A 14,310-nucleotide genomic window follows, 5' to 3' on the forward strand; every position below is an offset into this window, starting at 1 on the left:
TCCCTTAACATGCATGAACTATATGCCAATAGACGTTTAACAACCAATAAATCAATCGATCAAGTTCCGAACAAACAAATCTCTCAATTTACAAAAAAATACAACAAAAACAACAAACATGTAGTATATTGAACCACCTTATTATTATATCGCTGAAATACGTTTCAATGATTTAAGTATTTCAAGTTTCATTGATTTCACAAAATACCAAGACGGCACATTCTATGGTCGATGATAAAAATTATCTAGATGATGGTACATCAACTTTTGTTTAATTCGGAATGTGATATATTGCCTTTCCGTTTTGAAAAGCTCACGTGAGAAAACAATAACAGACTCATTTATTTATAAATGCTAAATTTATCCTACAGACAACGCAAGTTGATTTGCATTCTGGAAAGGGTCTAACGTTCTGAGTAAAAATGGATATAACTATTCATCTATTGTAGAAAACAATACATTGTTAATCCTCAAATCAACGCGAGGGAATATTTCATCTAAACTTAATACAGAAGAAGTTATTTACCTAACTTTAACGTTTTTAAGTTAGATTTATGTTTTAATGTACCATGTATAAACAACAGCTCCCGTTTCGTACTATTCGTCAAGTTATACGCTTTCGTATGTTCGTTCTTCAATATCCTGGTATCTCTAATTAGACAGAATATTACCAAATCAACGAGATAAACGCGTAATAATATGCATGTCACCTGGTTAACAACCGTTTATTAAAGGAAACAGTATGCATATAACCTATGTTTTACAGAATTCTAAAAACAACAATAGTATACTGCTATTCTATAGTCATAAGTCGATTAAGCGACAATAAACCCTGGGCACAAACCAAAACCGAGCGAAACTCGTCAGCTACAAGAGGACAGCAATGGAAGCTATAGCAAAATGTCAGCATCCATAGAAACGGACTATATTAAATACATCGACAATGTATTAAAACATTTAACTTAAAGACAAAATAACAAAGGGGTACTACTCAAGGATTTTCTTATCTCAGGCAGATAGCCTTATCCGTATTTGGCACAACTTTTTGTAACTTTTGTTCCTCAATGCTCTTACACTTTGTACTTGTTTTTGGCTTTCGGACTTTTTTATCTGTGTGTCACTGATTAGTCTTATGTAGACGAAAAGCACGTCTGGTGTATTAAATTATAAACCTTTTGAAAGCTATTATTTGTGTGTTTCTCTGTCCTGTATGTTCTCCCATTTATTTGTATTGTAGTCCTGTCATAAAATGTTGTCTGTTAATGTTATATTTAACATTGCCGAAAAAACCGAGAGGTTTGGCTATCAACAAAACTAGGTGCAACCCACCATTTTTTCTTAAAATTTCTTGTACCAATTCAGGAAAATGGCCATTATTATACTATACATAATTCATTTCTCTGTGTGTTGCATTTTAGTGTTGTGTTTCTGTTGTGTCGTTGTTTTTCCCTTATATTTGATGCGTTTTCCCTCAGTTTAAGTTTGTAACCCGGATTTGTTTTTTTTTAATCGATTAATGTTGAAACGTTGAAGTCATACGAATCTTCAAATTGAAACAAATAAAGGCAACAGTAGTATACCGCTGTTCGAAATTCATAAATCGATTGAGAGGATTAAACTTTGTATGTAGGTGTCCAACATATATATACATAACAAATATATAGTAAAATTAAGAATTGGGGTTGTGTCAAAGAGACAACAAACAGACAACCAACAGACAAAAGAGCAGAAAAATCTTGGGACTTTTCTTCTCAAAAATATTTATATATTAGATAAGGATGAGCAAAATGTAATGTATTGAAAGTTTAAAAGTTAATTTTAATTATAACCATCTTTATTTTAATCAGTTGATCATATACATCACTCACCGTGTTTCAGACCAACGCGGAGTAACCTTGAACGTGTTTATTGTTGTTTATTTTGTTATATTTTAAATCACGTAATTTTTATGATTATTTTATTCCGTTAATGAACCAAAACAACAGATAATGGCATAAGATGCAGATCGGGTCGTTATGCAATGTGATATCCAGTTTTGCTAAAATCATAAGATTGCATAATTAAAATAAACATTATCACCAAAGCAGAACTATCGTCATTTTATGTACGAAGCAACTAATAACAATGTTACATTTTTGTTTACCAAATAGACTATTTTTTTCAGAAACGATCGAAGTTATGTACTTACTAACTGATATGCATCATAAGTAACGTTACCTACAATAGACTGTTATTGTAACCGAAAAAAAGTTATGAGTTTCATATGAATGTTGAAAATTGTAGTAGTGGGAAAAAATTGGTTTTGGGAATTTAGATGTACCTTTTAATTTTAATTTTATAACAACCGGAATAGCAAATCTTACGGTGTTGTTTTTTTACCGAGCCCGTCTATTTAGATATACTCCGAATTCACGGTCCTATAATATATTGAAACTTTTAATTTGGCATTGTACAAGGTTATGGGTTTTTTTTTGTTCACGGTTAATGACGTCTTTAAACTAAATTCATTGGAAGTTATGTGTGTGTTGATTGATATTTCAGTCTATTTAGATATATGATTTTTTTTTATTAGCTTTTGGCTTTAAACTAGCTTCGTTGAAATCGAATTCTCTCTAATATGTACTTAGTGTCTTTTATGTTTTTGCTTGTTGTTTTTTGTTTGTTTTGTATCTATCTGACGAGTTTTAACTCCCTTCTTAACCGAATTTTATAGTGCATTCTTATGTCGTGCTATGACACCACTGCACATGTTTTTTTAAGGGCTGGCGCGATCGCTAAAATTTTAAACCAGCCTTATCTTATACACTATGTTTTATGTGCCCGTCCAAAGTCAGGATCATGTTATTGTGTTGTATTCATTTGTGCATGTTGTAGTGTAAACAATTAATTTCCCGTTTTTGCTGTGGTTTTTTTTGTACATAACTTAGGCCGTAGTTGTTATTTCTAATTTGTCACTCAGGCGATGCAACGTGCTGATATATTTTTGCACAACTTTATCGTCTAAATGATAAGAAATAGCCAAATTACGATGCGATTTTTCCAAATACATCTCATCAATGTAACTCGAGCATAACGTATTTTTAACATTGCATCTGAGGTACATTGAAAAAAAATATCTATGTCATATCAACCATGTATATATAATTTATTCTAAAATCTGTGAAATAATTCTACATCATCACAAAAATAAGAACCTAGTCAAAATAACACTCATGACAACGCTTAAAAACGGGCTATAAAAAGTAATGATGGACTCCTCACTACCACTTCCAAGTGATGATTCTGAAAAAAATAAACATTTGATATTAAATAACATGAATAATAAACGATGAAAGTAACACTTCATTTATTTTCGTTAACACGATTAATAACTCCTTTATCATCAAAATATATAAAGAAATAAAATAGCAAAAATACAGAACTCCAAGGAAAATTCAAAACGGAAAGATCTTTATCAAATGAAAAAATCAATAGCCAAACTACATCAAACAGAAAATATTCCTGACTTGCTACATGCATTTTCTTATGCAGAAATGGTGAAACTAAACCTTGTTTTATAGCTAGCTGAACCTCTTAATGGTATAACAGCCGCATAGTATTCCAATTTATTGACAACAATGGGTGTGCAAAACAAACAGATAAAATTAGAAAATTGTCAAAGACTAAGATACCACAGTCAACATGTGTTATAATCTTAATCACTAATGGCAGGTGTCTTAAGAGTGTTTATACGATACCGATGCAAATAAAATGATTTTTTCATTGGCGTATTAATGTCTCATTTGTTATAAAATTCCGTACTCATTTCAACCACTTTTCAGCCCGTTCTGATAGACAAGTCAAATTTTGTATTTGTTTCTATATCCAGTATACTTTTTTTGTTTAAAGTACAAACTGTGGTAATAGAAAATCAAAGAATATGTTGTTATTATCTAACATGTCTAAGTCACAAAACAAGTAAGCTTGCTTGTTCATTACTTTCCTTTTTTATACGGAAAATGACACATAGCTTTTTCTCTTTTTTGAGTCTATAAAGCAAAATCATTATCCAATACGGAGTCTGTTCTTTTATTCAAATGTGATTGGAGAAATATGCAGCATAACATTTGGAAGTACTCAATTAATAAGGACATGTTTTTGTAATTACACATTTCCCTCAGTTTAAGTTTGTTACCCCGATTTAGTTTTTTGACCATGGATTTATAAGTTTGAACATCGGTATACTACTGTTGCCTTTATTTAAGAAAAAGCAAACGATACCAATAAGTTTATATGGCTAAAACAAACTGATAGCGCCATTGTAAAATTTGCACTGCTGATAAACAGAGAACAGACTATTTGTGTTATGGGGATGTATGTTGAGTTTTTAAGTGAAATGACAAAACCTTATTTCTTTTTTTAGTAGTTCATGTAATGTGACTACAAAAAAGTGATATAGTTTTGTGCTTTATCTGCTGGATAACAACATCAAATTTAACAGTATATCATGTATACCTGACGTTTGCTCCGTTGTTGTTCCAATGTCTATTTGTACAGTATTTATCGGAGATTCAGAAACCGTCAACGATAAGGTTGCTGTTTCTGTAGTCGTTGTTTCTTTAGCCATTGTTGTAATTACAGCAGCCATCGTTGTTACTCTGTCATTCATTGTTGTGGCTTCTGCAGTATGTTCTGTTGTTTTTGCAGTTGCTGTTGTTTCACTGCTCATGGCTGTTGTTTCAGCCCTCATTGTTGTTGTTTCACCGCTCATTGTTGTTGTTTCGCCAGTCATTGTGGTTGTTTGAACTTCGGTTGATGTGTTGATAGTTGTATTTTCTTCAGCTAAAGACACCAGAATAAACATATTTTAGAATATATCAGTCAATATCTTAATCTTTTGTAACTTATATAAGTGAATATTAATAAATCTTTGAAAATCTTAACTAGCTATCATAACGATTTCAAGACTTGTTTCCGAAATAGATGCGTTGTACATGCCATTGTCTAAGTTAAACTTTGGACGTATGGAATTTATATAAAGTGTTGTTTTTTTTAAATCATGTGGTTTTTATTTTACCCTCATCCTCTTTTTTTATGAATGCGTCTATAAATCTAAAAAAAAACAATTAAATTATTTAACAAATGAACGCCGTTTGTATTAAATAACGGGAAAACGCCAGTTACTTGAAACATATCATATTTGTATCTATTTCATTTTAAGGAGTGCCTTCAATGAATAAAAGGACACCGCCAGGGAGTGAGCAACCCTTCGTTAAACACAAAACGACATATAAAAGGCAGCAGTTATCACATATTTTAACTTTCAATGTTTAATCCGACGATATACATGTATTTATTCAACTTACCATCATGACACCCTTTAAGTAATCACGATAGCAAATTGATAGAACAAAACAGTACAGATCTGTTATAAAACTCAATAATATTAAGGAAAAATAGCAAAAAAACATTCAGTGTTATTTGGCTGAAAAAAATACATTCGTTCATTTGTTTCCCGTCTATGCCACGTATACTATAGCAGTGTCGTTATCATTGAAAACGAATACAACATCAAAAAAGCAAAGACTAATCATGCAAGCAATCCCTATGTATTTGGTTCAATAAAGAATATTATAACCAGTACATTTTCGGAAACCTATCTACTCAAAGAGTTATACGACAAATAGTTTTCTATTGTTTTTTTTTTATTTCTAAAATTTGAAATAGAAAGTATAAAAAAGAAGATGTGGTATGATTGCCAATGAGACAACTATCCACAAAAGACCAAAATGACACAGACATTAACAACTATAGGTCACCGTAAGGCCTTCAACAATGAGCAAAGCCCATACCGCATAGTCAGCTATAATAGGCCCGATAAGACAATGTAAAACAATTCAAACGAGAAAACTAACGGCCTTATTTTGTGTCAAAAAATGAACGAAAAACAAATATGTAACACATAAACAAATGACAACCACTGAATTACAGGCACATACATAAATAATGTGGCGGGGTTAAACATGTTAGCGGGATCCCAACCCTCCCCCTAACCTGGGACAATGGTATAACAGTACAACATAAGAACGAACTAAAAAAAAAATTGATTTCAAGGTTCAAATAGGTCAGCTATACCATGTTTCATTTTTCGTTCTCCAATGACTGTTGAACGGACAAGGTAAATTTTCGCCCTGCAACGGGATCGGTTTAAAAACCAATAAGTATAGATGTTTGGTTCTTAGTTTGACACCATGTAATTCTTTAACATCTAAACACAATACATGACATTTTACAGATAATAAACAAGTGAAACTGTGAGCTACTACTCACTGGTGCTACCCCCGCCGAAATATATTGCTGTTAACAGGAAGTTGTTGAGTTATGGATCTGAAAATGCATCACATTGTATAACTGACTCATATAAACCCTGAAATCAAATTTCAGAAATCCTTGCATAGTAGTTCCTGAGAAAAATGTGACGAAAATGTTCAACTTGGTTATCATATGTTAAATGATATAAGTGTTCGGTAAACAGGAAGTTATTGAGTGATGAATCTGGAAAAACGCATCACATGGTATAAATTACTTATATAAACTCTGAAATCAAATTTTTGAAATGCTGGTAATTGAGGGACGAAAGATACCAGAGGAAAAGTCAAACTCATAGATTGAAAATGAACTGAAAATGCCATGGCTAAAAATAAAAAGACAAACAAACAAATAATAGTTCAGAAGACACCACATAGAAAACTAAAGACTAAGCAACACGAACCCTACCAAAACTTGGGGTGATCTCAGGTGCTCTATGTAATGTAGTTTCTGAGAAAGATGCGACTAAAATAATTATGGGACAGAAGGACGGACGGTACGACGGACGGATGGACTGACAGACAGAGTACTCACCAACTTTTTTTAAAAGCGGGGGTATAAAAAGTTTAACTTTATGTAGTGAAAACTGACATAATGGTTACTCTTAAGATTATTATGCCGACTAAGTATGAAGCAGGTTTTTATTAAATCATGTGCAGGGTTTTTATTAAATCATGTGCAGAACAATTTTCTACATGATAATTATACATAAATAAAAGTTGTCTATTGACATCAATATCTATTATTGGCATAAGACGAAGTTTAGATACATTTGAGAAAATGTTAGTGTTACGGAGGATGAAATATAAAGAATAATTTTATGTACGCCACTAACCTCAAAAGGGTGTGTTTATATTGTCACGAATGTATGTTATTTCATGTGGATTTAAATCGTCATTTTATTGGGCAATTAGTGATAAATATGTTAAATTCGCAATATCCTTCAAAAATTATTTTTGCGGCTGTTTGTAGGCTTGAGTAACAATCAGAAAAATTAGAGATATGTATAATTATAAAAATTACCTTAAACGATAATTGATTAAAATATAAAAAATATATGTTTGTTAACTGTCATCTCAAATACTAAAAACCGATATAGTTCAAGTTGTTTTTAAAGATACATCATCAACCATGCAGAAAAAAAAAATCTAAATGATATATTGACAGCAATCAGTAATACAGTTGTTCAAATGTATCATACAGTTGATACATACAAACGAAAATATCGGAAAATAATTATTCTTTTAATCTTTTATCTTGATTTTTGAATCAGATATTGTTTAAAAGTCCTTAAATTGATTTCTTCAACAGATATGACTGAACCGAATAACACATATACTTCTATTGTCATATGCTGACAGCATAGCTGATTCTGGTATCGATTTTTAAATAATCTATATAACCGTTAAATCGCAAATTGCAAAAAGTACTTCTGCATTTCCTATTTTTATCTGGTATTGATATCAACAATTTGCATAAACGTTTACGATACGTTATAACAAGCAACATCTTAATAAAAAAAATATCAGGAATATGATAGTTGTTATCCATTTGTTTGATGTGTTTGAGGTTTCGATTTTACCATTTCATTATGGACTTTCCGTTTTGAGTTTTCCCCGCAGTTCATTATTTTTGTTATTTTTACTTTTTACAATGCACATATTATGTTAAATATTCTACTCACAACACACAACATCGACTGTAATCAACAAAACGAATACAACATAGGTAATAAGCTTAATTGAAATCTGAAATGACAAGTGATAAAATGATAAATTACATTTAGATGCAAAATGAAATAACTGGTTAAAGGGGGTTGTTGAAACGACAATTTGTTATCTGCTAAACAATTTTCAATTACGGCCAGCCATCTCATGATGGCGTTCGAAAGAATTGTCAAGGAATAAATTTAAGAAGCAACTCACTACTAATGATACCGAGCTCGGTTATAATGGGAAATACATGTAGTCATATTCTATATGTTGATGCTGCTTAAATGTTGTTTCATATACTAGTAAATTGAAAGTACACAATTGGAAACCTGAAATTATGTTTACTGTCTCAATTTCTTGTCTCTGTAAATAAGTAAATGCAATATATCATATGAGGCAGACTTGTATGTATCTATTGTATCCTGTGTCTTAATAGCATTGGTATGAATGCGTTCTAGATCGGCACCAAACTATGAGATATATATTGCATGAACATTCAATGGTATTCTCTCGGGTCGAACAATTAAAAACATAAATGATCCTACTTCTGTTGTTTTCTTATATATTAACACAATCCTTTTATAATGATTGTTATTTTTTATCCTCAGTTCCTGAATATCTACAGTCATGCATATGCAAAAAAACATTAACTTATGTACGCCATACGTGCGATCGTAAAGACTCATCAGTGGCGCTCGAATAAAAAAAGGCAAATAAAATATGAAAATAAATTCGATTGAGGACAAACAGTTCCAAAGGTTTTTGCCAAATATGACTACGGTAATTTATTCCTCGGGTAGAAAACATAGTGACATACCATTTGGTATGATCGTTAAATAAAGGCAACAGTAGTGTACCGGTGTTCAACACGATATGAAGCTCTATGGTGGTATGATTTTTCACTAAATTTGTAAAATACGATAATGGAAAAAACAATTAGTTGTTTCACTGCATTTCATTATTAAGAATTCCAAAAAAAAAGAAAGAAAAAGAACGGGAGATATGAAGTAAAGATTCATAATAATTCAATATGTTTGAAATATATTAGATATCACGCTTAGTATAAGTTAGTTTAATCACACCAGCAACTCACCATTTCGACTCGAGATCAGACAGAAATAACGTGGAGCACGTTCAAACATATGTATACATAAAATGTTGTTGTTTAGTTTGTAATGTTTCAAGTCACGTAATTTTATATCATTGTATCCGTATACAAATCAAATACCTATATTTTCCTATCAGTAGATTCTGATCTGGACCTTGCAATTGCGTATAAAGTAATATGATATTCAGTAATTATTTAAAGAATTCATTAGTAAAGTTTAAAGGAACATTGTTGCTGAAGCTATCGTATTTATATAATTTATTGATTTGCAACTTTTGAAGAGGGTAATAAATTGTTATCCTGCAAAAATTTGATTATACTAAAACGATAGAAGATGGATTTATTTCTAAATGAATGCGAAAAATATTGTATTAATATTCATGTGTATACTGTATAATCAGGAACCTTGTTTGTTCTTGACAATGTTGACCGACATGTTTAAAGAGTTGACCGACATGTTTAAGTCGAGTGCAATTAGGGTTATGTACACACACACTAATTATTTAATCTATTTTATATATAATGCTGTTTGTCTCTTACCAAACCTTATACATTGTTCAAACAACAAAATACAAACGGAAATTTCGGAATAAAGTGAGACTCAGGAGATACACTATCTTACTTTCAGATTAATTTCCACGATTCAACCCCTGTTTTATTTTATCCCTTAAAAAGCTTAGAAATCGCATATCCCAATGGACCAGTTTTACCTATCTGTTTATAGTAATGCCATGGAGGCCCAGTACCATAATCTTGTTTATGAATATAAAAAGTGTATGCACCGGAGTAAGTAATGTCGAAGCTATTAAGGGGGAAAGTAAAACAGGGATATTAATCTGATGTATGATAGTGTATCCACTTAGTATAACTTTAACTCAAAATTTCAGGTATCTCTTTTTTGTTTATGAACATGATAAAGCACTAGTTCTCCGTTAAAGCGCCCAACGTCAGAGTAAAAAATGATAAAATATAAATTACAGCGAAACTTGTTTATAAAGAACATAGAACATCTTCATAGTGTATTCTATCCACCCTATAAATTTCAGCATGTAATGTGCTACCGTAAATTTGTAATGATCGACACAGTTTAGATAATAAAACAATAAAAAAAAATTTAACGTCATTTTATTTCCTTTGACGTCGTGATTTTCAATGCCAAAATGCTAAAAACTTTTTTTATTGATTCACGTAAACTTTTATTTCTTTTTCTTGTTAGTTGAAATTTAAGCATGATATTCAGTCATGTCTGCATTATTATTATTATATATATATATAAAAATCATTTTGTTATCTCTTTAACACAAATTAATGTGATAAATCTTCAATTTGGCCTTTTCTGTATGAACAAGTACTATAAACAATCGACTCAGCATTTTAGTCTTGTACAAAGCAGAATAAATAACAAAATCGTATTAACATGCTTTCAACCCAAATATGCATATAATTCGCCACTGAATTCTCCTCTTTTTCGTCATCATCCTATTTACCAATCTGTGTTACAATGAATTATCATTGATGTGGTCATATTGATATCGAAAACATATATATATAAATCAACTGTTTTAATTTCAAAATGCACACGTATGGCGTATAACGCATGAATTCCTTGCTTTGAACTGTTTTGAAAAATTCTTTCGAAGCCGAAGCGCATAATTGTTAAATCGTATTGAATTCGGAATCAAATTTATATTAATCATATAGAAGCTTCATATCTTAAATATTGAAAACAGGTCTAAATTATTTACATGCATTACGATTGATATAAAAACATCCGGTTCGGTTTTTTTTCTTCTTCTAGATTTGAGAAAGAAGCAACTCTGTGACACTCAAACAATTGATTTATAAAAATTGTTACATGGTGTCGTCTTATGTCGTCTAAATTACAATATATTATTGATCTGTAAGTGATTTATTCGCCATCCATTATAACTATCTAATATGTTTATTTGGCATGCCATACTCGATAAAAGTGCGGACGTGATAGAAAGCACTCTTTACCAAAATGTCAACGGAGATTACATTCCACGGAGGTTACATTTCGACGATTTCGTCATTTATTAACCATAATATGTATATCTAAAGATTGAAGTTGTACTAAAATTTAATGTTGACACCGATATCGATCTGTTGGATGTGGAATTTTTTTTCAAAATTGATGTTTTTTAAGAAATTGGCTATTCCACGGAGATTACACGCTTAACAAATCTCTAAAGTTTTCAACTTTGCTTCGTTTTTCAGACTGATGTAACTTGCAATAAATGACCGTTGTTATACATAAAATTATTCATGGTAACCTTATGATCAAATTAAACTCATATTACACTCTATAGTGTACTAAATATTTTGTCCTGGTTGGTCTTTTATCCATCAACGGAAATTTCAGCTTTTCAAAGAAAATATTATGGACGGCCGGTACGATCACCACCGTGGTGCAATATGTACTAACCTTTATAAAAATTAAAAATATAGATAATAAAGAAATTTAAAACTCTCAGATATAAGTATAACAAGCTACGGGTATATAACTGGAAGTCGTTAGGTTTGCTTTCTTACGGTGGGACAAAATAACGTCATAAAATGGGCGCTTTAACGGAGAACCAGTGAAAGGCGTTGACCAAAACATTAACTTACTGGTCCCAAAAAGTATTATTGCTATCCATAACTCTTTCTTGAAATTGTGAAATTGAAAAGATGACATATATAAAATCATACATAAATGGTCAAGAAATAATGCAAACCAGACGAGGAAAAAGAACAGTTCTATCAAGTATGAAATTAAACAGACCTACGATATCAGAGGAGCAGCGTTTACATACTTCTTGTACATCTAAAGGACAAAATTGTTAAATATTTCACATCCCCCTTTTCTTTCAGAAAAAATGTTTAATGACAATGATGATGTAATACTGTCAAATTTAAACAATGTTAAACAAACTTGGTAAAAAGTGTAGGCCTCTGTCAAATTGTCTACAGGGCAGAAGCTTTTACTATTTAATATGTGAAAAATGAGGAAAAAGAAAATAATCTAACGATATTTCACCTTGATTGTAAACAATAAATAATTTCTTAAAATTTGAAAGTTACGGTACACTTAAATGTACCGTATGTATCAATATTAAATAGAGAAATAAAATAAGATAATAGAACTGTATTTTTACACATTGATATGTCACGTAATGCAGTCAGTGGTCGTTGATAAATTGAAGATATCTCTACTTTTCACAAAATAGTTTGAATACCTTAATAATTAAAGGGATATATCTTGTTTTCCTGAACGAATAGATTACAAAGATTTTATGATAATATCAATCAAGATATGTTTTTGTTTCAAAATATCTTTTGTTTTTGTGCAACTTTGACAGTTTATGACATCTGATTTGTCACGCCTGCTTTGTAGTATACCGGGAAGTGTTGTCAAATATTTTTCGTGAATGGTTTTTGGTTGTTAAATGTGTATTGTAGAAATATATCAAATATAAGAATACGATGAAACAAACGGTTTTTTATCTAAAAAAGCTTGATTTACATTTAGAAACAAAAGAAATTAATATGGGGACGAAGTCCCCTCTATCAGTAGAAAATTCAATAAAAAAAAAAAAAAAAAAAAAAATCGGGAAAATTTCCCGAATTTTTCATTGTACTAATGAACTCCAAATCGTTCAATTTTTTTTTTTTTGTCGTGTTTTTTAATTTCCGGATCTGCGCAGAACACATAACTCTACTTCCTTCTTCCGGTCTTGTTGTCGTGAGACTTTGATTAGTCTAGTAAAATATAGGAACTCAAGGAACACAATACCAATATTTCAAATATTTCATTTTTAATCATTCTTTGTCTTTGGTATGAATAAACGTTAGGCCTACCTGATGCATTGCGTTTCTTTGTTTACATTGAACATGACGTCATAACTTAAATAACTTCACAAGTTAAATTCCTAACAACAGAACCAAAATCGGAAACGTTACGGTATTTCCGTATCTTTTTTTAACAAATATTTAAAATACAAAAAAATAATTTAAACTTCGTCCCCATTCACAGGTAATGCCTGCCTCATATTAACTGTTAAACTTTATTAACTAGGAAAAAAGTTTATATCACGATAGTGAATATTGGTATTGCATTGTATTGCTAATAAAGTCCGTTTGTCAAGTTGGGACCTATGTAAATTTATTCTTCAAAATAAATAAATTGTATATTGACAATTTGGATTGTTAAACAGCAATATACAAAACATAGGTCTTGTTCTATGTGTTTACATGTGTAAATTTTGAGACAGAATGACATTTTATATGCCTTACTGTTTATATAAAATAATAAAACAGGTGAAGTGATTTTTTGTATTAAACTACCAAATATATTTGTTAAGCATAATTTTTTTTGCAACTGGGCAAAATAAGGGGAGATAACTCTTAAAGTAAACATTAATTTTGACAAAGGCTAGAGGTATGATAATGAAATTTCCAATGTTCATTTGTAGAAAGACAACAACTTCGTTGATACTACTTTTTATTCTTTTTTTTTTTTAAATATTTTGAAAAACTTATCGCTTCAATTTTTTCTTCAAAATTATATCTGATAAATGTCCTTCTATTCACATACACAATGTTGTGTCGTTAATAATTTATACAAAACATTAATTTCATGAATGAAAGCAAGATGACCCATACTTTGAATGATATTTTTTTTAAGAAAGGCATGGTAAACTCTCAATTTAGGATGAATTTACGAACATTCTATCTGTGGAAATATTTAGTGACACTTCAGGCTTTTATTCAAAATGTTTGAATATATTTTATCGGTACTAAAATTGATATTTTAGGTTAACAATTTAAACTTATCGGTGTTCTCAGTTTATATCACATTGCTAAGCGCTTCATAAAATTGAGTGTCGTTATTTTATGACGTCAAATACTTTAACCCAGATTCATAACTTTGACGCAGACACATCACCGACGTTGATATTTGACCTGAACCTGTCAAAAATGAAGCCTCTGCACAATGGCACTGTGCTCATTCGACAAAAAGCTTCATATGTTATAACTCTGATTAGTAGTTGATGTTTTATAATATCAACGCGTAGACAATTGATAATAGATCCATAACTTAATACGTAACGAACACAGTTAGTACTTCATCATGTCAAT

At 30.7% G+C, this 14,310-nt stretch overlaps 1 protein-coding gene across 1 annotated transcript; it reads right to left on the reverse strand.

Moving 5' to 3' along the window:
* Positions 1 to 3,128: 3,128 nt before the first annotated feature.
* On the reverse strand, positions 3,129 to 9,302 carry LOC139490420 (uncharacterized). The gene is made up of 4 exons (XM_071277218.1): positions 9,154 to 9,302; positions 8,033 to 8,096; positions 4,495 to 4,821; positions 3,129 to 3,282 (listed from the first exon to the last, which is right to left on the reverse strand). The coding sequence occupies exons 1-4, from the start codon at positions 9,154 to 9,156 to the stop codon at positions 3,179 to 3,181; spliced, it is 498 nt and encodes a 165-aa protein (XP_071133319.1). The 5' UTR covers positions 9,157 to 9,302; the 3' UTR covers positions 3,129 to 3,178.
* Positions 9,303 to 14,310: the final 5,008 nt, after the last annotated feature.

Source organism: Mytilus edulis, chromosome 9, assembly GCF_963676685.1.
Source record: "Mytilus edulis chromosome 9, xbMytEdul2.2, whole genome shotgun sequence".
NCBI classification, from domain to species: Eukaryota; Metazoa; Mollusca; class Bivalvia; order Mytilida; family Mytilidae; genus Mytilus; species Mytilus edulis.